We start from the raw sequence: 24,738 nt of genomic DNA, 5'->3' as shown, positions 1-24,738 counted from the left end.
CTTGTTGGATCATTTCTGTTTGGCTGCTTCTGTGGAGTGGCCCTGAATAATCCTGTGTACCGTGGTGGCTCCACACACACACATACAAAAAGGAAAAACAAAACTCCAAATGACATAAGATAGATAACAGCCCAGTAGTCAGTTCTGGTGATTTCCTGCAATTGTGAATAGCTGCACAACAGCTGGGCTTTTATGGTGGGAGCCTGGCCTGAAGGAAAGGCTGCACAAGGGGAGTCCCAGACCTGGAACAGATGAGTGTGGAAAGGGAGTAATGGCCTCATCAATCAGAGCAATATGTCGTAAAACAAGCTGTTTCTTCGTAACAGCCTCCCGGGCTGGTCAGCAGCTGCCTTGTGGTTGGAGATGAGGTGCTGATAGCACCATGGGATGATAACAAGGCTCTCGGAGTGGGTCAGAGGGCCGTATAGCAGGAGCAGTTAAAGGTATTTGGATGAACATGCTGACAAGTTTTCTGTCTTCCGCCATCCTTGGGAGTCCTTTTGTTATATGCATACAAAGGGTGAGCTGGGTCAGCTCTGTTAGTTTCCGAAGCTGGCTGAAGTTGTCAATAGTATGGTTGTGCTAGTCAGGCTGGCAGGGCAGGCACGAACTCTGCCGATACAGCCATGCTTTTAGAAACACTCTCCAAGACAGCCCTTGTAACATCACTATAGTTTTCCTGGATGGGCAAAAACTGAGAACAGTGTCACCGTAAAGGAGGCTGAAGTTAGGTTACTGCCAGTAGGAATATTTCTTCTGTCTCCTGTCTCCCTAAACCATCTTGCTCAGCCTATATCCAAAACACATCTTCAAAGGCCTCAGGAGGTGAAAACCAGCAATGTAGCACCCTGACTTAACCCTGCAACCACTTTAGCAACAGCGTAATATGGATTTTGAAGACAAAGTTCATTTCCAGAATAAAGTGGTGCCTCTCTGACTGTAACAAGCATGTTTCAGTATCTATTGCAGCAAGAGTTTGCTTTCCAAGGTCTTGGTAACTGGAAACTACAGGGTTTCTCTCAGTATTTTTACTCAGTGCAAAGCTTTTCTTGTTTGGGACCTTTGAGCAACCTACTTTCATCATCCCAATTTCTACCTAGGGAAATATTTAGGTCTTTCAGGTACACAGTTAAAATAGCAGGTATAAATAGTCTTCACACCCTTGCAGTCCCAGGGTGAGGAGCAACCCCATGCTCACCTTACATTCCTGGAAAAACTCCTAAATCTCCTTCCATTTTATAAATGTTCTCCAGCCCGCCTTACCACTTGATCTCAGTGTCTCAGGCCTATCTTTGTCCCAGCCCTTGCTCTTTGTTTGAAGCAAAATCAGGCATGAAATACTTAGTTTTTTCTAACAGAATAATAGGGATATTTTCTGTATTTTGTTTTTGTGTAAGAACATGTCTCCTAGATCATAATTTTTAGTGTTCCAACATTGTGCAGGGCAGATGCATTAGAAAATAACTGGATTTTAAATCATTAATTCATATGATAGTTTCCACTGAGAGCTGGACAGATACATTCTTTCTATCTATCATCAGTTTTGCCCCCAGTTAATATCAGGTCAGTCTCGGTAGAGCGAACCATGCCATACACTCTCTCTCTTTAGAAAAACCAGTATTTGTCCTACTTAGATCTCAGGCAAGAGTATTGCTGACTGGTAATAGAGGCCTTTTTGGCTTACCTCCAGTATTTTTGGTGGAATCCTTCTTGCTTGTAAATAATGTGGACAGTGCTCTGTTTCTCAGCGTATGGGAGGAACAAACAGTAAGAAGCAAATGCCCAGCATTTCTCCTTGCAGTTTACAGCCAGTCCTGTACTTAGGCATCCAGTCTTAGCTGTTTACTGTAGCTTCTCCACCTTTCTATTTGTTCTCATCCAGATACACCTAATTGCAAGCAGCCAGTGCACAAGGAAATTCCTTGGCACACATGAGTTAAGTTTTGCTCAGCCAAGGGCCACAGCTTCTACTGTCTCCAATTATTTGACTGCCTACAGGAGCTCCCTTGTTTATTCCATTTATCCTGCATGGTCCCTAGAAAGCCCACAAGCTTTCACATGACTTATGATGGCCTATTCATCACACACACTTGACAACAGCCATTAATACTTTCCATTACATCAGTATTTTTGCTTTGCTACAGAGAGAAAACTTGCGGAGCCGAGGGCATAAATTGCTAGCTGAAGGTCACTTAGACAATCACATAATTCAGATTAGCACCTAAGCCTTTTGCAGCCCATTTCTATGTCATATCCTTTGCATCATGCTGCTTCTCAAGCACCTGTAATTATCATTATTTGTTGAGGGTGGTGGTGTTGCGTTGGCAGGTGCATCCTCAGTGATATCTACGTGGGTCAGGCATTACACGTAGATCAGGCTGTCCTTTCTGTTTTCTCACACTATTTCCAGCCAGGCTCCTTCAGTCCTTTGCGTTATGTGTACAGAATCCCTCCAGGAATTCAAAAAAACCAAATTCACCTACACACGGCTTTGTTATAGCTCCTCTCACCTTTTCATTGAGCACCTCACCTGTTAATTCATAAAACTTCACTGTAGCCTCGAGCTTCCGTATGCTTTGAGTCAAGAAGGGCTGGCCAAGCTGGCTACCCTCACTTAGTTGCATGCTCTTCTCTGCACTTCAAACAGAAAATGTTTGCATAACAAGCTACAGGGGGGAAAAATAGTAGCATAAGCTTCAGGCAAAAGTGGAGCACTGTTAACTTCCATAATTTATAAGTATGTATCAGTTGTGTTGTCTATGGAACAAATCTGTCTTTACAGTTCATCAGGTAGCTAAATTATTAAAATATGTAGCTGAAGTTGAAGTTTCCACAGAGCCTTACATTAGAAATTGGGAAATGGGTCTTTGGGTTTTTTGAAATAACAGCAGTGGCATAACTTGTAAATCATTTTGATATTGCTCAGGGTAAAGGTAGTGTATATATATGAGATTACTCCTTGCCTGGATAACCTGAGCTATGCAGACAAATCTGGCAGACAGGATGTGAGCTGCTGACTTGATATGATACAAAACTTGATCCTGGGAAATGCCTTGAGTCCAGGAATGAGGAAGTTAGTGCTACTATTTTTAAATGTCGTGGGGAGCCAGAAGTGTTGGCAATAGTGCATTCTGAAGATGTAAAATAACAAATGTCTGTTTTTTCTCCTCCTTCCCCCATCACTTTTTTCTCTGCAGTATAGAGGTTTAAATCTTTGTCTATCAATATAAATTTTAATTTTGTACTTTTTTATGTCCGTCATCAAGCAAAACACCTTCCTTCTTTCCCTGATATACCTTGTCCTGTCTCTTTCTAAATGATGTGCAGAGATGGACATCAGTGTTTATTTTTGTAAGCAGTGAACTGAGCACTGGTACAGGCTTATTCGATATCCCTGTGTACTGACTTGTCTTTTGCTACAGAATCAGCACAAGACTGAGCAGATAGTTGGGGTGATGTTGGCTGCAGTCATGCAGGAGCTGCCCACCTAGGAATTAGAGATCAGCCAGTTACTCTGCGCTGGCTACCAAGTTGTCATCAGCTGGTGTTAACATTTGTGGTTACTAACAATACAGTTTCTGAACCGATGGACTGGCAATAGCAAACCCAGAGTGTTTCAGACATCTGATGCACATGATGGTCTCCTGCCTTCAATTTTCCTATGGCTATGGCAACATTTCTTGCATTTATTCAACAGAGCCAGAGCCCCATGCTTATGCAATACTGCAGCTGCCTTTTGGATCCATAACTTGATGCAGGAGGCCATAGTGTGTTGCTTTGCAGTCCAAGGTTATGCTGCTTAATGGGACCCCAAATTCTGAGAGTATCCAGTAGCTGGCACATTTCCACCTGCAGTCTGGCACTGCAAATGTCAGGCTTATTCCACACGGTACTCTCTCAAGCACTGAAGACAAAACTTAAGAGGTCTGCAGACCTCTATTTTTGCCACCAGTCCATCATATATTGCTTGTAAAATTATGGCATAATGAAGTAGCATATTGTCTGTGTATGAAAGATTTATGTAACTGCTCTTAGCAAAAGAGAGCTTGGTCAATGGATGCTAGTATCAGCTCCTCCAAGATGGAGTGGGATTGTCTGTGCATTTGTAGGATTGGCTACAGATTTATCCAGCTTGCCAAATATCATTAACTTCCTGAAACATCCTGGGCTAGCAGCAGCATTTCTCTTTCCTTATTTGCTCTCAGAATATTTCTTCATGAGCTCCATGGTTTTGTGTCAGTGGCAGTTCCATTATTGAAAAATATGCTGTATGTAGTGTTGATTAAAATCAGAGAGGGAAACAGACCTCTGTGGATAGAAGCAAAGTCCAAAGTACATTCAGAGGCAAACTGACTTCGTTTATTTTCACCAATGTACTTTGAAAGGAACTTCTTTTGAAAAATGCCATGCGTGTGTCTTCTGTTGTTCTCATTTCTTCCTTGTTCTCCTCTTGGATGAAAGACGAAGCAGAAGGATCCAATGTTCTCCAGAGAACCTGTTGTTCTCTTATCGATCCCTCTGCTGGAACAGGTTCAGCTTTGTGTTTTCCAGCTCTGCTCTGTCCCCTCACACACAGGCTTTGTCTAGCCTAGCCAAACTGGGAGTGTAAGTACTCCAATGGTAGTAATAATGACTAAGACTGAGGGGTAGTCGTAGTCTTGGTAACCTCTGGACCGAGCACACCTTGCTGAGAACAAAGTTAGATGACATAGTGGTAAAAATATGTCAGTTGTATCTATGCTATTTCTTCAGGGGTAGAAACGAAGTTGCTTTGTTATGAATCATGTAGGTATGCTTAGTTGGTAAGATGTTTACTTTTTGAGTATATTATGTTTATTTAATAGAAATGAGTTCTAAGGAAAAACAAGCAGGTATTAATGCTTTCCCCACCACTTATGTGAGATCTGTTCACAACTTGGCTCAAATGATTCTTAATTATAAAACGATAGTATTATGTCACATATATATTGTGAATTCTTTGAACAGGCATAGTCTTGTCTAAATCTTGTAAAGGTCTTGAAGACTTCTTCTAATTATATCAGTCATAATGTACCACCTTCTGGCCAGCTAATGGAAGCACATGAACTGATCTTTAGGGAAAACACGTGCTTTGTAGATCTATGACTTTCAAATGGCTTTAAATCAAAAAGCCTTCTTTTCTGTAATAGTTTTGGGACCCATTCCCTACCATTGTTTAACACGTAAAAGAAGAACTCCACTTTTTGTAAGTATGTTACAAGAACAAAAGGTATTTACTTCAATTTCTTTTTAAAGTAGCCTTCTTGACTGAAAAAAAAAAAAACCCTCACCAAACAAAGCAAGCTGGGTTTAAGTGATAAACAGTGCTTTTTCTTAGAGTACCTAATGTCTTCTAGCTATCACTAGAAGAGTTTTATTCGCTTTTAAAGTTCCTTGTTGCCTCTAACTTACAGTCATGTAATTCCTACCTGACGTGAAGGTCTAACAATTTCTTCAAGACACTAGCAACCTTGTCCATGACTTGCATGAACTATGTCTAATTTGGAATCTACTGTTCAGATGGTAAATTGGTATTAATTGGAGACCCAGGCACACAGGCACTTACATTTCAAAGCTATACATCTATCTTTGCAGCAATGTTTTGGTGATTTCTCATTGTGTGTTTGTTCTTGACTATAATGCTAAGAATATTAGCACAGCAACTTCTAAGTGTTTACAGACAAAAACCTAAGCAGTGTATTTGGAAAGCACATTTTCTGAATATGGATATCTGCTGTAGGAATCTAATTACACGAGGAGTGTTACAGATGCTTGCGTTTGCTAGCCAGATCCATTCTGATTGCCCAGCCTACTGCACAGTGCAGACTGCAGAACATGTAAGAAACTTTTACAAAACTATAGTTACAGCTGAGAGCAGATGGCATAGCTGAGATCTGTACAAGGAAAAGGGGAGTTAACTGTACATAGATTATGAGTTGCTGAAATATTGTTTCAGTTATTCCATACCACATCTGAAATGTTTTTTTTCATAAGCCAGAGTTTTAACTACTCAATAAACATAACACAATAAAAATATTGAGTATTTTTAAATGAAATAATGCAGGAAAGTTCTAAGTTGCAAATTAATTTTGTTATCTTGAACATTTTCTTTACTCAAGGAATAATGACAAGGCTCTGATTGAAGTTCAGTCTTCATTTAATTAGTTGCTCCAGTTGAATAAAGATAGAGGACAGGAAAACAGGTGAGACAAAAAAAGGCACTCAAATAGCATCATACATAGCTGGTTGCAGTGAGACTTCCAGCTGCCACTACCACTGTTCTTATGGGTAGTCTGATATCAGTTTCTTAATGGTTAGGTCAGGCTGGGTTGTTGGGAAGATGTTCTCTTCCCTCTCCAAGCTGCAAGAGGCAGCATGACTGAAGGAGACAGAAGGCAAATAATTCAGGGCAATGAAGAACGGTAAGCACAAATGCCTGAAATGCGGTAGTCCTACCTTCCCATAAATACATACGTTTGTGTAGATATAGAATAATACGAAAATGTCAAAACATCAACGAACAAAGTCCACAAAAACTTCTAAGATCCTTTAAGATAGTACATGCAGGACAGTCCTTTTCAACAGTTTTCTTGCAGTATGAGGGCTACTGCGATCTAGCTGTGAGAGGCTGAGTCATAATTTGCTTGCATTTCATTTTCAGTTTAGTATCTGCATGATGGCTTACATTTAAAATGAAATATAGCAGTTCTTATAAAGATTGGAGACTCATGGGGATAAATTAATTGAACATAGATGAAATTCATTGTGTTTTAAATAGAGCTGGAAGCTCTGTGATATAACTTCTTTGTAACTTCAGATGATTTAACTTCTTTTGACAATTAAACTTCTTTTGGGACTTGTGATGAATTTGCAATACTTAACCAAGCAACAGGCATCATATTTAAGTAGTCATTAACCCACTGCTGGGAACAGACTATGTAGTACCGCAGATTTGGGATAAAACTACACTAGGTTTAATCAGGCCACTGATTTACATGGCCTACATTTAGACACCCAAGTTCAAAGAGATGTAATGACAGAATATGACAGAGTATGATGAACTGAAAAGTTCTCTAAGGATGAATCCATTCAACATGATCTGAGAAGCCCGTCAAGTTGGAGAAGAAGGAATAAGAAAGGGAACCATAGAGATCAGGTCTGTGGCTTCAGTCTTTCATCTTGCACCTTCTCCTGCTGGTTACTTAGTCTAGATGATTTTGAAATGTCTCTTAGCTGTGCCATAACGTATGAAGTTAAAACCATAACTTTTGTATTAACAGTTCAACACGCTGGAGAACTAGATTGCTGTTAAATTTTTGTATGTGGTGTGTTCAGCAGCAGGAGTAGAGGGCAAGGAATGTGTGAGCAGTCGTCTCTTCCACACATCAGATCTTGCAGAGACACTCAAAATCTGCAGGATTGCCTACAAATCTATGTGCCAGCTTGTCGGGTGTTGGTGGTCAAGGGCTTTGGGGGTTTCCAGCCCCTCCCCATGGTCCTCTTGCAAGGAGGCAAGGTGATTGCCTTTTCTTCTGTCTCCAAGGTCTATTCTGAAGCTCATGGGAAGAAAGTGTCCTGCAGATAGGGAGAGGACATTTCTAGCTATTCCCTTAATGTTACCATACGCTGGTTGATAGCATGGGTACCCAGGAAACATATGGAGGTGGTAACTGCTGTCCTCACAGGGATATTGTCTGTGCAAAATAAGCAGGTAGTAACTTCCCATTGACAAGAAGTCTTCTGTGCTTTGAGTTGCAGATTCTTGCAACTGATGTCCATGGCACTTTTCTACTGTAGCTTTATTTAGCTAGAGAAAGTTATGCTGGTGTCTGCAGCAGTAACAGATTTGACCTTCCACCATTAACAGAGCTGTGATAAACAGGAAAGCTTACAAAAATAGGCCTGGCTTCATAGCTTGTACCAAACTTGAAACTCTTTGCAAGTGCATAGATATAACAGAAATATCATTGAGTCAGTTTATAGGTTTATAACCTATAATCTCATCAACTCTGTGATGTTTGCACACTTTCACTGTGTTCTGTGAGAGTCCTAGAAATGTGCTGGATACTGTAGTACAGAGGAACAATCACTGTTCCACATTTAACACTCTTATAGTCAAAAATTACAAAAAGTGGGAAGGGAACCAGAAGCTGCGATGTGATGTGACAGTGATGAAGCATTTTCCCAGAGCCACGTAGCAGGTCAGTGGCAAGGCTGGAAATAGGAGTCCAGTTGTATCACTTCAGGGTGATAGCTCACTTTAAATTATGCTATCTGTCTTGGGAGGATCAGAAACACAACAGAGCACCAAAAAAATATAGAGAGACACAGTTGTTGTGACTTGGGTATGGAAAAGAAGTGCAAGGAAATGACCAGATACAGATGTCATAGAAAGTATGTGAAAGTATAACCTTTGTCATGGAGAGATAACTGCACAACAGCCTAGTCCATGATTTCTCCCAGATTGTATCTGCGCTTTCTGCTTTTCTATCATTGCTTATATAGAGACACTACAGGTTTTGTAACTGGCATCCTCTTGACCTGGCTGATCTTTAAAGGCCAATTCTGAAGTAATACTGGCCTGTGTATCAATGTCTGCTGGACTTTATGTAGACTACTTTCCCAGCAAGAGTCCTAGAATAGATCCAGCTATGCCAGCGGAAAACTTAGCAATGCTTGCTTTGTCTGAGGGACTGGTGTTGGCCGCATCAGGGGAGTACCCCGTTGGAAGGTGTGACCCTGTTAGGGGTATGCCTGTACTACAGACTGAAGTGTGAAGTAGAGCTACCTGAATTAAATGTAAATTAATATATTCAGGTAACAGAAACAGTCGTGCCATGAAGCTCTGAGCTAATTTTTCTCAAGTGGCAAAATAGACTCAGAAATTTGAAAATCCAGGCTTTTGCTCAGATCCATTTCTTAAAGTCATTATCTGCCTTTCTTTTTGAAAGGTGTGTAACACTTTCAGAACTTCTTCCTACTTCTGTGGCACACCTTTGGTCATGAACAGTTTGCAGCGTCAATGTCCTCTAGCAGCTGGATGGCTGCCTTTCCCCCAGGCATAAGTAACATGATACTGCCTGGTAGTTTTGGCCAAAACAGTTTAAATAGAAAAATGAAAAGATGATACAATAAAGAGAACCAAAGCCTTCTTTCCTTGTAGTGAGTCACAAGAGGCCAATCACAGTGAGATGTTCTACATCCATTATAACAATGCTGTTTTCCAGTTTATCATACTGAAATGATTAACCATTTTACTACTGAACACTTGCAAAGCCAACAAAACATTAAGAGGCCTGTGGACGAAAAAAAAACTTGCAGTGCAGGTTGGCATTTTATTGTGCACTGGGGACTTAAGTTTCAAAATTATTTAATGGCTTGGTAATGATGTTCAGGCATGTATGTAGTAAGGTACGGCCAGTGCTGGTTGCAGATACTACTTACGTGGGGGAATGAATGCAGAGATTCATAGTTGTGTGGGCAGCCTGGGCTGCTTGCCCCAGACCTCACGTGTTGCTGGTGTCACTGGGAAAGGAGACAGAGCTACTGTCCCCGTCACCTCCTTGGTTAATCTGCTCCTGTGTTTTGTAGGTGGCTGGAGCAACCTGTCAGGTTGGAATCTGGCAAGGCTGGACAATTAAAAGATATTTTAATTTTGCAGAGTAAACACCTATCAGAGTCATTTTCTTAGGAAAGCAAAGTCAGTCGGTCAAGAAGAAAAAAACAAGTACTTTGTTTTGATCACTTCTTCCTTTTTTTTATGCAGATCTAGTCTTTCTCAGTCAGGAGTCACTCTGGGTTGAAGATTGTCTGCACCTGTCGGGGTTTAACCCCAGCCAGCAACTAAGCACCACTCGCCAACAGATGCCCAGTCAGTTCCCGAGCAGCGATCCACCCCCCTTGGCCAACTCCCCCCTGTTTATATACTGGGCATGACATCACACGGTATGGAATACCCCTTTGGCCAGTTTGGGTCAGCTGCCCTGGCTGTGTCCCCTCCCAACTTCTTGTGCCCCTCCAGCCTTCTTGCTGGCTGGGCATGAGAAGCTGAAAAATCCTTGACTTAGTATAAGCGCTACTTAGCAGCAACTGAAAACATCAGTGTGTTATCAGCATTCTTCTCATACTAAATCCAAAACACAACACTGTACCAGGTACTAGGAAGCAAATTAACTCTTATCCCAGCTGAAACCAGGACAGCACCCCATCAGAAAGCTATCGTCTTGATTTATTTTGTAGGAAGGAATTTTGAAAACAGTTATGAAAGCAAGAAGTTCATGTAGGGCATCACTTTCTTAAGTATCCTCTCCCAGACCTACTGGGGTGCTGCCAAATTGAAGGACGTTCACATTTTAAACTTTTTCACCCATGTTCAGGAACTCATCCGAAGTCAAGAAGGAAAAAATCTGAAGTAATTGTCTAAGCCATCCTCTAGCAATGTCAAGATTTTTCACCATGCTGTATTTGCCTTTGCAGCAGAGGCTCCCAATACTTCTCTTGGGATAGACACGCTATTTCATCTAGTTCTCAGGAACTTTCATTGGATGCTGAGCTGCATTAGCATATTGTTATTTTTATCCTCCATGCTATTAGTCATTCCCTTACAGATAAAGCTAAAAACCTGTCTTTTCTAGAAAACCACCTCTGTATTCTTCAAATATTTGTAAACCCAACCCTGTGGTTCTTTGGCAGCAGAAGAATGTACTTCTGATTTTAGTTTGGGTAAGAGAGATTATTTCACTTCCCAGATTTGACACTTCCACATACCAAATCAAATAACAGTTTATTGATTTTTTCTAGAAAATAAAATTACACAAATGATTACATATATGAAACCATCTTCTCTTAATGCTTCTGCTGTATTTCTGGGCATCTGGATCAAAAAAGGAATTAATTTTATAGAACTCGTTCAGTTTAGGAAGAAATTTTTCAGGTGATTTCTGTGTGTTTTTCACATGGATTCTCAAGGAGGTCTTCTCATCTGCCTCTCTCAAACTTACCAGAAGTGTTAATACTTTATTTGTGGAATCACATTTGGTTTCTGCAATTCAAAAGCTAAGGTACAGTAAAGGGGAAAATTGTAATTGCAGGCAGGGAAGAGGTGGTCCGCTCTTAAGAAATCCTGATCTTATAAACACAAGCCTTTTAGAAGTCCTAAAAGAAATAGGGAATGTTTTCCCAGAAATACCATAAAAACAGAGATTCTTACCACATCTTTTCATTGCCTTTGCTTTGCTTCAAAGGACTACATGCTTGCTGACCAAAGTACTGGAAATGCATGAGACAACACAGAAGGTATTGGTGTGGACCTGAGGATCAGAACAATGTCAGATTATTCTTGGTGGTTTTCTTATCACTTTCTCACTTAGGGTGTGGTTGTGGATGATAATCAGTTGGCTTGTTGTTTTTTTCCCCCACAAATCTATTTATAGTCTTATGGCAAAACTTAACAGGTAAAGGACCTACCACTGTACCCAGCGGTACAACCAGTAGCAGGGACTACAGAGAGGCATTATGCAAAGCTGGAAGTAAAATGGCAGAGTAGAGAAGAAAATCTGAGAAATTGAGATAGTGCCACTTCTTCTCAAATACACTTTGAAATGCATGGATAGTCTGTAAAAGCTATCTGTTCTTGTTATTGCTTTGTTATTACTGTGGCTTGAAAAACAAATTGGTATCATTCTGCTTCATATAAAATTCTCAATTATAATAACCCTTAGAACTTGCATGGTGTGTTTTGTCCTTAGATCAAAAGGTTGGGTGAACTTCCATACAGCTGGCATGAAAAGCCCAGAAAATCAAGTTATCCAAGACATTTATAAGGAGCTAATGGCACGACTTTGGCTAACATGTATATTCCCTATTTCATACTCTAAATCATAGAATCATAGAATCGTTTAGGTTGGAAAAGACCTTTAAGATCATCGAGTCCAACTGTCAACCCAACACCACCATGCTCACCAAACCATGTCCTGAATTGCCACGTCTATGCGTTTTTTTAACACCTCCAGGGATGGTGACTCAACCACTTCCCTGGGCAGCCTGTTCCAATGCCTGACAACCCTTTCAGTAAAGAAATTTTTCCTAATATCCAATCTAAACCTCCCCTGGCACAACTTGAGGCCATTTCCTCTCATTCTATCACTAGTTACTTGATAGAAGAGACCAGTACCCACCTTACTACAATCTCCTTTCAGGTAGTTGTAATGGTAACTGGAATAAAAATTCAAATTGTCTGTCATGGTTGAGGCAGAATGGAAACAAGCTCATCTTTTGGGGGAACTGGTGGCAATTTAAATAATGATGTAAATAGTTTGTTGTTGTTAATATTGTAAAATATGCTCAAATCACAGGTGTACAGCCATACCAAAGTGCTACATTTTACACTCACTTTTCTACTCGTACTGAAGAACAGTGACTTGCGTGAAACATGGGATCTATATATCTATCAGAAGCAAAAAGCACAAATGCTAGCACTGCTGTACCATATGTAGACCAAACCTGTGGTGCAGCCACAGAGTATAATTTCATGCTGGCTGCTCATTTTGAGGAGCACTCTGATTCATTAGCCCAGTGGGAAGAAAATGGGAAGAAAACCCTTTAATTTCTGAACTCTGAGAATTTATGCTCATTTTGGAAAACACCTTATTACCACTGCAGCTATCTTCTCCAGAAAGAGCTGGGATTGAAATAGCACAGTATGGTGCAGGCTTCTGGGAAGTGTCTTGGCAGAGCCTGAGGCTAGGAAAATAGCGGTCAAAGGTGCCGTGTCCTGACAGAGGATGAGGACAGCTTCCACAATACAAGTCAAAAATGTGTTTTTCCTTATCCTAACATACATCCCTAGATCACAGCTTTTCCGAGAGATTTTTCAGAGACTTCCAAGGACTGGCAGACTCTTTCCCACTGGGTAAGCCAAAGAGTCTCTTTGCTGAACACATCCTGGGCAAAAGTGCCACCTAGGCACCTTTTATGGTGCCTTCACCATATCCCCATGTGCTTTTGTGATAACAGCAAATGCGCAGACAAGTATGTGGGGACAGAGTGGAGAAGTGCTCTTCCTCAATGTTCACTCCCTCTCCCTACTGGATTCTTCTCTAGAGCAGGGTATGGGGACAAAAAGGGAAAAAATGAGAACAAGAGTGAAAAGGAACAAAACATGCAAATGACAGAAGATAAGTGAAGAGAAGAAATGCAGCCTGAAAGTCTAGAGAGGGAAGTTTCAAAAAATCACTACAACATGTGGGATAAGTTTCTTTTTTAGGTCATTATGTTGGAAGGAGAGCAATAAAATCATTGCTGTCATTCCTTTTGTATTTGTTCCTGCATTCCTTTTCTGTGTTCAACTGTCTATTTCTTCATTAATTCTTGCCAGACTCTTCAGCATTTTAGCCAAGTCTTTTGACTACCTTTTTTGCCCAGCATATGAATAGGCCTTCCTTGAGCATGCAAACTTTTGTGCAGACTGTGGTTTTCTTTTTGTTGAGAGAACTAGGTAACTTCAGAATAATTAGCTGAAATTTCCTCCCCTCCCCTCTTTTTTTAAAGACAATTCCTCATCTCTCCAGGAAGATGAAGAGATAGATATGGAGGCTGTCAACTGGCAGCTGAACAACACCTCCATGAATGGGCATTCATCTACCCCAACCACAGTTCGTTTTCCCAGCTGGGTGACTTTTGATGACAATGAAGTCAGTTTTTCACCGCAGAACCTTTCCCCTTTGAAAACAGACACCCCACCTGCAGAAACACAGACTCCAGATGTTAACTTTAACCTCGCTACATCCTTTAAGAAAAGAGAACGTCCTAAAAGCACATTGGGGGACCTCTCCAAAATTCAAAAACTAGATCTCTCCTCCTTAACCAAGTTGCCTTCTGTTGAAACACCACCGTGGAGTGCTACTAATCCCTTCCTGGATGAATCTCTACGAGATGTCCAACCCTCACCCATCAATCCATTCAGCTCATTCTTTGAGGAGCGAGACAGGCGTTCCAAAAGCTCTTCTGTCTCCAGTGCTCCAGGCAAAAGCCAAAGAGACTCTCTCATTATTCTCCATCAAGAGCCTGATACCATCAGTTTCCACGAGGCAAACAAAAGTGTAACCCACACAGATGCGGTGGAGCAGCTCAAGCAACTCCAGATTGGAGACCCAGATCGTGTGAGCAGCCCTACCTTGCCTGATGATGACCCCATGATGCCATATGATCTGGAGGCAGCCTTATTTAACCTAGCACCTGCTCAGCCAAAGGATGGATGGCCAATGATGCTCAGGATCCCAGAGAAGAAGAATATTATGTCATCCAGGCACTGGGGACCAATATACGTCAAGCTGACTGACAGTGGATGTATACAGCTTTTTTATGAAAAAGGACTGGAGAAACCTTTCCGGGAATTCAAACTTGAAATCAATCATGAGATTTCAGAGCGCAAACTCCAGAACTATGATGAGAATGGAAGGATACACAGCGTGCGGTTGGACCGCACAACCTACAAGGAGAAAAAGAAGTATCAGCCTAAGCCAGCCATTGCTCACACAGCAGAGAGAGAGCAAATTATCAAGCTTGGGACTACAGATTATGAAGACTTCCTTAGCTTCATCAGTGCTGTGCAAGACACACTGATGAACTTGCCAGCCTCATCAACAGATCTGAGCACAGTGGGACTAAACTATCAAGAAGAAGAAATCACCATTGATGTCAGGGATGAGTTTCATGGCATCTTGGCCAAAGGAGACAGTGTGATTCTCCAGCACAGTGTGCTGACCCATATCTATGTTCTCAGCTTCCTTTCTGGCCTGGCAGAATGCAGACTGGGCCTTAATGATATCCTGATCAAAGGGAATGAAATAGTTGCAAGGCAGGATATTATGCCCACTACTACCACTAAGTGGATTAAATTATACAGCTGTCGGTTCCATTCATGTGTGGATGAGGATATGTTTAATAACTCCCGTATTATCCTGTTCAACCCCTTGGATGCCTGCCGGTTTGAACTGATGCGATTCAGAACTGTCTTTGCTGAGAAAACTTTGCCTTTTACTCTGAGGACAGCTGCCAGCATCAATGGTGCTGAGGTGGAGGTGCAGAGCTGGCTGATGATGTCCACTGGGTTCTCTTCCAACCGTGACCCTTTAACTCAGGTCCCTTGTGAAAACGTGATGATCCGCTACCCAGTGCCAAACGAGTGGGTGAAGAACTTCCGCAGGGAGAGTGTCCTGGGGGAGAAATCTTTGAAAGCCAAGGTGAACAAGGGGGCCACTTTTGGATCAACCAGTCTGTCTGGTTCTGAGCCAGTAATGAGAGTAACTTTGGGAACTGCCAAGTATGAGCATGCCTTTAATTCCATCGTATGGAGAATAAACCGACTGCCTGACAAAAACTCAGGTGAGTGGTTCATACCATCGCTGCAGGAGTAAACTAGAAGGAGTTATATATTTTGGAAGATAGGGAATACTAGGTTTACATGGTGAGGGATAGATCATCCCCTGTAGTATACCAAAGGACATCAGTTAGTTGCATGAATCATTTATCTGACCCTTCATTGCAGCAGTTTTACATATACTATGAACATTGCTAATGATAAAAACAGGTTTAGGTTTTCCAGTTGCAAAATATGCCTTCTGTCTCTGCTTCTATGAGTACATTATGGGACTTAGGCATCAAACATCTCTGTCTGCTGAAGCACTGTTATTGGAAGCAGGGCTTTTTCAGGTAACTTGCAAAGGCAAGATACTATGCTACAGGACTGAATGACAGGACCAGAAAAATTGCTGTAGTTCCAGCACATGTGATTTCTTTTCCATGCATTGCCAAGCATACTGGGCCAGTGCTATATATTTCAACGCATATACCACGACTAATGCCTATAAAGTATCTGGAATGAGGATTGTAAGAGGACAGAAGACAGATGCTATGCAACCATTAAAAAAAAGAAATTTCCAAACACCAGTTTGTGGCTATGTTTCTGTAATCAGTGCAGACAGGTAAATACAGCTTAAATGTGAAGAGAGAATACCAACATAAAACCCACAAATCTTCTAGTAACATGCTCATAATTAAACATTCAAATTATATGGGCAAGCTAGTGTTCCCTTTGGCCATCGCTGCCAGTCATTCCACCTCCTGCCTTTCCTCCATGGTGTGCAGTAAGGCTAGACAGCTCAGGTTTCTTTTTATTCATAGTGAATTCTACTTCTTGATTTCTGTGATCTAGACTAGCTTTTTACAAACAAGATGGACTTTTTATTATTAATGCTGTAGTAATGCAGCTGGGTGACTAGGAAGGTTTCTGTGTTCAGTGTTCCCTGAAGGCAAGTTCAGTATTGTAGCAGATTTGGCACTTTCTAAGGACATATGTTTTTCCTGAGTTTGAGCTATAGTGTCAGCATAACAGCGATCCAAGTCTTCTAATCTTTTGGATCACTTTTCGGCCCAGGGATGCCACCTTACACCATAGGTGTATTTAGAGGGATATTACTGACAAAAGCAAAGGCTCCATGTTTTCTGTAGTGCGGGGCATAGGAAGAGAGAGTTTGGGAACTCAAGAGAAGTATCGCAATGAAAAATTAATCTCAGGCTGTTTATGAGCAATAACATGCTTGTGAGGAAAATCTCACTATGCCATCTGCATGAGCTCTGGAAATGAGATGCAGTGAAATGGGGCCTTCTGTGGCATCTTGTCTCCAAAGATCTCAGTATACAGTATAGACTTTACAGCTGGGGAAATGAAAGCCCCCAGACTTAACACAATCACAGAACATGCCAGTAGCAAACCAGGAGAAGAGGCAGAACTCCTGGCTCTACTGCCTCTTGCGGGTGATGCTCCCTTACCCATCACTACTTTGAGGGAGATGTTGATCTATGTCTCTTGTTTCCTTGATCTCATCTCTCCCAGTGTAAGGCTTTATTATATATACCCTGTGTCAGGAGGAGATGCATCACAGACTCAGTGTTGCTGTTGGAGCCCTGCCACAGAGCATCTATCAATCAGTGTCACTGTGCAGAATGCAGGGCATTTGTTTACATCCTGAGAGGAAGAGTGTCCTCAGCCCTCTGGTCAGGTCAGATGTAATTTCAGGGAAAGGAAGGGCCTTGCAAGCACTGTCTTGGCCAGGACACTTGAGGTATGTGAGAAGGAGAGAATCCCAAAGTGACGACAGGACAGGCCAAGTGTAGTTTAAATCTGACCTTGCCTCTCAGGGACTGTTTACATTTCTTGACGGTACTCGTCCCATGGTTTTCCCTCCTCAAAGTATATGGCAAACAGAGAGGGATATAAAGGTACTCAAAAGCCTTGATCCCCGCCCCTTCTTAGATTTTCCTGATGGACCACATACATTTCTGACCACGTGATACTGATGTGTGGTCTACTCCCAACCTTCTGCATGCTTGGCTGTATCCAGCCCTACCCACAAGTCATATAATATCTTACCTCCACCTATTTGCAGGAGTCCCTATAAGTGATGCAGTTCTCAAGCACTAAGTATAAAAATACTCCCTTGACTCACACTTCATGCTTTCTTACTGTAGCCCCTGCAGCTCACCCCTAAGAGCGCTCTGCATCCTCTGTAAATGTCTGGTCTGCTAATGAACTGCTCTGGTGCGTGCAGCTCCAGAGCAGGAGAGAGGTAGTGGCATCGCACTGCATCTGGTGGGAAATGCTGCAGGCGGCCACAGTCTCCAGCTCCACCCTGCCTCCAGAGGTCACACAACCTGTCCACACAACCTGGGGCATGTGCATTGCACGACTCCCTCCAGCACACGTGCCTGTCTGCCAGACCTGTGTGCCTATCAAAGGAGCACATACATAGGCACACACTATGGGACCCTTTGATCATCCACGTTGTGTGTTCTGACAGATCAGTCCCTTGCAAACGCGACCCCAGGAACTCCAGAGGTCTCCGGGTAGCCACTTGGACCTCTTGTGCTTAACTCCATTCCCTGAATGGAGACTGGCGCAGGCTCTGTATAGACGTGAGGTGTATGACACCATCAGCCCTGCCTGTGGTCTGCCCTGACAGCCAGTACCGCAGTCTCGCAAGGGAGGAGAGCCGGTCCCTCCCGAAGGTCACTGCTTGCATTCAGGTTGTAGTATCCTAGCACACAAATTGTGAAGAATTATTTCAGCAGCTTCGCTGTCTTATCCAAATGTTTTCTCTTTGTGCTTTCTAATGGGATGGGACCCTTTGCACTGTCACTATAGGAGCTTGTTATCAGCGCACTCTGTATTATTTTGTAGGCAAAGCGTCTGCTTATGACTGGATATTGAAAAGCATATGACAAATGAAGGACTGTGTGTACTCTGACTATGATTTGACCTAAGAAAAAAACTATGGACTGGATTCTACTGAGCACATTGCTGAAATCCTTTCCAAAATAGCTTGTTAAACTTTATTGCCCTTCTCATATTCACAATTATTCTGATCAAAGCAGTTGATAAAGAAAGCCTATTTGCAGGCTCTGCAGAGCTTCAGTTGCAGCTGGCTGGGCTCCACGTGTTTGGGGTATTTTTTTAATCCACCAGCAGAATATTAGGAAAACCTCCACCCGGTCTTCGATCGTGGGAAAACGCTCTTCCAGCAAAGCAGGGATATAGCCTCTATGCAGAGCCTTGGATCTGGATATTTGAACTTTGCTCTAGTTTGGCTGTGGATCCCAGGCGTGCTGCCTGCTATACTTTCTGAAGTAAATCAAATCCTTTAATCCAAACATGTTGAGACATCAGAGTTGTTTGGAACAGATTCCCTCCAATCACAGTAACCCATGCGTATATATGAATTATATTATCAGATCCTTGATTTTCAGAATGAAATCTTAGTAGCTCATCTTGTATTTTCACCCACTGAAAGCAAACTCAAGTGATTGGCAGTCCTTTTTGCAGTTTGTTTGATTCCTCTGGGAACTCCAACAGCATTGAAACAGGTAAGATACTGTCACTTGCTACGAACTAGTTCACCCAGGCAGATTCCCAGTTTCTTGCGGTTTTGTGATGTTGCTTCCTCCTAGATGTTGTGTTTTCTGATCCATCCAACACAACTTACATGTCTGTTTGCTCTCTTTTTCCAGCTTCTGGCCATCCTCACTGCTTCTTCTGTCACCTAGAGCTTGGCTCTGACCGGGAAGTGCCTTCCAGTTTTGTCCGCTATGTAGATGTGGAGTTTGACATGCCCACCACTTCTGCATCCAAAGCCACTGTTCGGTCCATCTCTGTTGAGGACAAGACCGATGTGAGGAAGTGGGTCAACTATTCAGCACACTACAGTTACAAGGTAAAACTGAGCATGTGGCAGTCACCATGGTTACTTTGCATACTTCATTGTCTTGAAAAGTGTGGGCAGACAAATAAAATACCATGAGCAGATGAGGTGGGAATTTGGCACAAGCCAGGCTCTGTGCATTAGCTACCCATGTGCAGCCTGTTGATTCATGGCAAACAGGCAGTGGATTATCCCTCAGCGAAGATGGAATAAACTTGCTTGCAGTCGCTTTGTGGAAGAGCATACACACAGCCAGTTACTGGGGATTAGCTGATATGTTGAGAGTGTGAACAGGGAGATTTGCTGCTCTTTGTAGCAGCTACAGCGGGAGTGCTAGAGCAGACAAAAGGATCACATTATTTCTCTGCTTAAATATTTCTTCTTCCTGCCTGCCCTAAGGAGAGGAGCAGATGGGAAAATGCACTACATATATACCTGCCAAGAATATCAGTATGCCAAAATTTGCATGTTAGCTGATCCCTCAGCAGAGAAATTGGCATCCTACCTGCCTTCTTTAAGAGCAATGATGAGAGATACTGAAAAGATTCTCATGGCAAATATTTTTAATGGTAATTGGAATTACATTTTTAGTAGTCTCTTAAATTCCCTGGAGATGGTATTTGATCTTCCTAAGTATCCCTTTTAAGACTTAAACATTGGATTATCCCTGATTTTTCAGAGGTGTTGAAATTTAGAACACAAATGTAGATGTGCATTTTAAAATTAATCTCTTCGCTTTATACATCAGTCTTTGCAGAGTTTAAAATTGAGGCTGGTCTTCTGCTGTCACTTTGGAACCCACCTATCCTCTGCAGATTTGGTTCTGGATTTGGATTCAAAGTACAGCTGGGGATGGTAATGAATATAAAATCATGTGAGACCGGTTCTCTGCATGACATTATCTCTTCTGGGAATGATGTCATGACACTGTTGAATCGTAAAACTGTTTGGATTAGACTGAAAACACTTACAGTAAATAAAATCCAGCTTTCCCTCCTCAGTCTATTTCTCTTCACAACCCTCTCAGTTTATCAAGAGTTTCTTCACCTAAGTAGGACACAAACCACCACTAAGGAAGATTTTTGAACCTTTTGTTTTCCTTTCTCATTACAAATGTTCTCCCTCTTTTTCCTCTGCCAGGTCGAAATAGAGCAGAAAAAAAGCTTGAATGAGGATCTGAAGGAAGAAGTTACTGCAAATGTCAATGAATGTGCTACGCAGTGAAGGAAGATCAGTCTGCAAGTCCCAAGAGGGATGGTCAAAATAACAGACCTGGAAGAAAGGATTTGCAGGGTTTTGGTATTTTTCTTTTAAAAAGTATGGAGTACTACTTTTAAAATAACGCTCTGAAGAGTATTATTATTTTTCTTTGTGATGATCCGTACTTTGAGAAGCTCATCGTGGTTTGTTCGGAGCAGACCTATGGGCTTTTGCTGGAACAATTTACGTACAGTTGGGGTATAGACTAAATGACTTGTATTACAGTCAAGCTTGCCTTTTCTGCCTCTTCACCATCTAGGTTCTACATTGAAGTATGGTCTGGTCACCATCACAGCCAAATCAGAAAGCAGCCTTTATCTCACTAACAATCTTGCCCTCCGACATTAAGCATGTTTTTTTGTATGCCTGTTGGTTTGGTCATTGGCAGATTCACTTCCTTCTGAATTGCCAAATAAAACCCAGTGAAAAATGATATAAAATCTCATTTCTGAAGCAGTCGACAGAGTGAAAACCCTGAACATCATTCTGGAGAATCAACAAACTGCATCTTAAACACGATAAATGGTCAAGCAGATGAACTACAGACAGGACAGCTAATCATGTAGCTGTTCTTCTATTCACCCCTTCCTGTGTCATCCCCTGAACGACAACATGTCATTGTGCACATTTTCATGTGGTCTGCACAAGTTACAAGAAAGTCTCTGCAATTTCTTAAAATTTTTGTTAGTCTGGGCTGTTCTGTTATCTTGACTGAACATGGTTATGGCTGCTAGTGAGGGACTTTGCTAAGATTAGATCATTCCTGCCTAGAAAGATATTTAAGGGAAAAACATTGGGGTTTGGTTTGGGGTTTGTATTTTTTAAGATGTTTTCTTGGATGGGTAAGGTGGGTGGTTATTGAAAACGTCAGAATGTGATTACTTTAACAGACAATGTTGTTTGCCTTCCTGAAAATCCTTGGAAGTCTGTCCAGCACAATATTACTTTCACATTCTATCTTGAACCTACAATATAAGTAACTTGTATCTTTTTAAAACCTCCACTAACTGGGACCCAAAATCTCTTTTCAAAAATTAACAACAAGCTTCTGTCATGAAGATTCTTTTATCTCCACTTCGCTGAAAGTAACAGCAAGTCTTAAAATTTCTTTCTAAATAAAAATGCAGAAGGCAAAAATCACTTATTCATACATATTTTTAGAGAAAACAGTGTTCAAAGTACCCATTTTTTTGTAGTTGTTTCTATGGCTTGTGTAATATTTTGTCTCGAGGTAATTTTAAATGTAAAAAAAGTAACTTATTAAATCATTTATCTTTTAAAATGTTACTGCTGACTTTAAAATCACACATTTGGAAAGCCTTGGTAATGTAATTTAAAATCATAATGAATTAAAATGAAAGCTTTTTTATACATTTATAAATTTATTTTACATTTCATATTACAGAAAATTAATACACTCTCGATTTACTACTTTCACTGTGACTCCTATAAAAATCACTACAATGTTAAAATCCCAAATAAAACATGAGATTAATTACATTGAGTTTAAAACTGGTAGTGGTAGAATTTAAAACAAATTATAGGGAACTTATAAATGCCTTTTTATATGCACCTAAATTTCAGGCCTACGTCAACCTAGTGATACATATTTATACAGGTGCACTGCTATAAATACGTAAAGTCTCAGTCCTTCTAGGACTTCTTAATAAGCATGTAATACTCTATTGCAGGTGGTCCTGCTGAAGCCCAGGGTGCTCCTCGGAGCACACCAGTTGGTACTAAGCATTTGCAACATCTCTCTGTAAATGGAAGAATGCTGTTAACTTTTATGAAGCATTTTGAGATCAGTGGATTAAAATTACTGATGAAGTACTGATAAAGAATTATTATTTATTAAATTATAACTTTGTAGGTTGTGAAATATCTGAGAGCATGGGGCTGAATTTGTGACTGATTCGCAGCTCTGTTACACGCTGGCTGTGATGAGTTGCAACTCCTCTCTACAAAATTCGCTCTTCTTTTTAAAGGCATTCCAAGAACTTCTGGGTGTTTTTCCTGTTTTTCACTGCAGCTCCTAGTACACAGTTTCTGAAAAGGACCAGCAAGAAATCCAACAAGACCAAGCTGAACAAGTGCTGAGATGTTGCTGAGGAAGGTTGAGAATGCTTTGTGAAAGAAACAGTTGGGAGATTTCATACACTGATCTGCAGGCTCGCTGTCTGAATTTTTGCCTATTGCCCCCCAGCCCTTGAAAACACAAATAAGTAATAGCAAATAAAATTATGTTGTACTGCTTAAAGAGGGGAGAAAATCAAAGGAATATCTTTTTCCATCTCTGTTGAATTCTTAAACTATTCAGCCTCTATCATACTCCAGCTACAGAATATTTCATGCCCCAAAACTTGAAAGATGAACATATTGGAGGTTTCTGGATTTACTTAATTCCTCTACTTCTTCATCACTGATTCTTTTTTTTAAGTCAAAGTTAATGAATGAAAGAAAGAGTATGGGCTTGACTCTGATCTCTCTTATGTAGTTAGTTGTACAACAGAAGTATCTCTTCCAATCCTCATGGAGTTACGCAGGCAAAACTGGAAAAGTGTTCTGGTTTCTAAAAAAGCTGGTTTAATCCATTCTGATCTCTGGAGAGTATTTATCTGATGAACCTGCCACTGAATTTTCAAGAGTTTGGGATTAATACCTCAGCCAGAGTTTCAAAAGATCTTGTTTCCTGTTGAAGTGCTAGAGTGAGTAGCCTGATTTTTCAAAGGAGCACTAACAACCAAAATCTTTAGAAAATCTAGCATTGGTATCACCAGGTGTCACCACTGAATTCTTTTTTCAGTCCAGTGCCATTATGAGCACTGAGCATTTGGACACTGGGATCTTAAGTGCCCTTTTTGAGGCTTCCACTGTTCTTGCTTGATTAAACAGTGCCAATTTTTCAGTGTTAGATACTGTCGTGCATTCATCCATAGGGGTATAGTAGTAATTTGGACAGACTGTTGATGGGAGTGAGAGGAAAGGAGCTGAGAGGTTTGTCAGGTTTAGAGTAGCAGAAATTATTTAGATACAAGCTATGCCTGTAGTGGGGATTTTTTTTTTTTTTTTAATCTTGGGGGAAAATGTCTTTGAATAGTTTCAGTTTAATACTCCTTTTGAGAAAGATATAATCACTGTCCTTTGGTTCATTTGAAAGCTTTGTAGTACTCAAATACTCCGTGCAGGAAATGCGCCTTCAAGATAAGCATACATTTACCCCTTGAAGCTATTCCCACTTTCAGCCTTCTTTCTGTTTCTCATTATGGCTTTGTTCCATTTTTGTACTTGGTAAGACTTGAGGTATTGCAGGAATTCTGCCTAGAAAAATAAACAGTCTTTGATAACAAGGGGTAAAGATGAACATCTCTGGGCAGCTAAGCTTATTTTAGTGAATGCCTCTTACATTTATTAACTATGGACACTCTGCTAGAAAAGGAAAATGGGCAAATTCAGCTAAGAAATACTGTAACTGACTGATGTTATTTTTGTCCTTTAATTTTATTTAGAGTCAAATTTCATCATACTATGAAGGACACAGATTTTAGGTTTTTCATTGTAGCAGTATCTTAAGAAACACTGCAGAAATAATTTACCTTTCCTGGTGGGTTGCTGACTGACATATTTACTTGACAGGACATCCAAACTACCTGCCCACATGACTTAGCTGCTAAAACTCCCTCTTGATCATCCCCTTCCCAGGATAGAGAGCAATTTCATGCAGAAGAGCATGAAAGCAAGAGGATAGGTGTACAAAGTTCAGCCTGGAAGTGCTTACTCTGTTGCTTGCATAAAATTCTCAGTAATTTCCTTGGCCCTTCAATCCACACAAACTAATCAAGCCCTTGATAGGTCACCTCTGTTCCAGAGGGTGGAAAATTCCTTTCAGTGGTTAACTGTTCGTGTTTATAGCTGTATTCATCTCCAGAACTGGCCAGCACAAGAATTTGCAGCACACAGAGATCACTTATGGATGAAGTACTTACCCTCTTCTGCCACTAAAGTTAAACCTAGATCATGAGTTGTCTAAGATACAAAATTTTTGTGTGATAACAGGCGTAGCTGCTCCTAGCCTTCCTGTTTTATTCAGCCACCCACACATCCATCCATCCATCCATCCACCCTCTCATGCGTCCTACCCACCCGCCCTCTTTCTCCTATACTTGCAATTCATTCTTTGCACTATTGACATCGATTGGTTTGA

At 41.1% G+C, this 24,738-nt stretch overlaps 1 protein-coding gene across 1 annotated transcript in view; it reads left to right on the top strand.

The window, feature by feature from the left end:
• Window positions 1–21,560, top strand: part of STON2 (stonin 2) — a 76,592-nt gene extending 55,032 nt beyond the window's left edge. Inside the window, exons 5-7 of the mRNA XM_052782914.1 lie at window positions 13,567–15,402; window positions 19,084–19,286; window positions 20,415–21,560. Of these exons, the coding sequence (XP_052638874.1) occupies window positions 13,567–15,402; window positions 19,084–19,286; window positions 20,415–20,498 (2,123 nt within the window). The 3' untranslated portion in view covers window positions 20,499–21,560. The remainder of the gene's footprint in view (window positions 1–13,566; window positions 15,403–19,083; window positions 19,287–20,414) is intronic.
• The last annotated feature ends 3,178 nt before the right edge of the window (window positions 21,561–24,738 follow it).

Source organism: Harpia harpyja, chromosome 3 (assembly GCF_026419915.1).
Source record: "Harpia harpyja isolate bHarHar1 chromosome 3, bHarHar1 primary haplotype, whole genome shotgun sequence".
Taxonomy (NCBI): Eukaryota; Metazoa; Chordata; class Aves; order Accipitriformes; family Accipitridae; genus Harpia; species Harpia harpyja.
The sequence above is the reverse complement of the archived record's forward strand: the minus strand, read 5'-3'. Positions and strand labels throughout refer to the sequence as shown.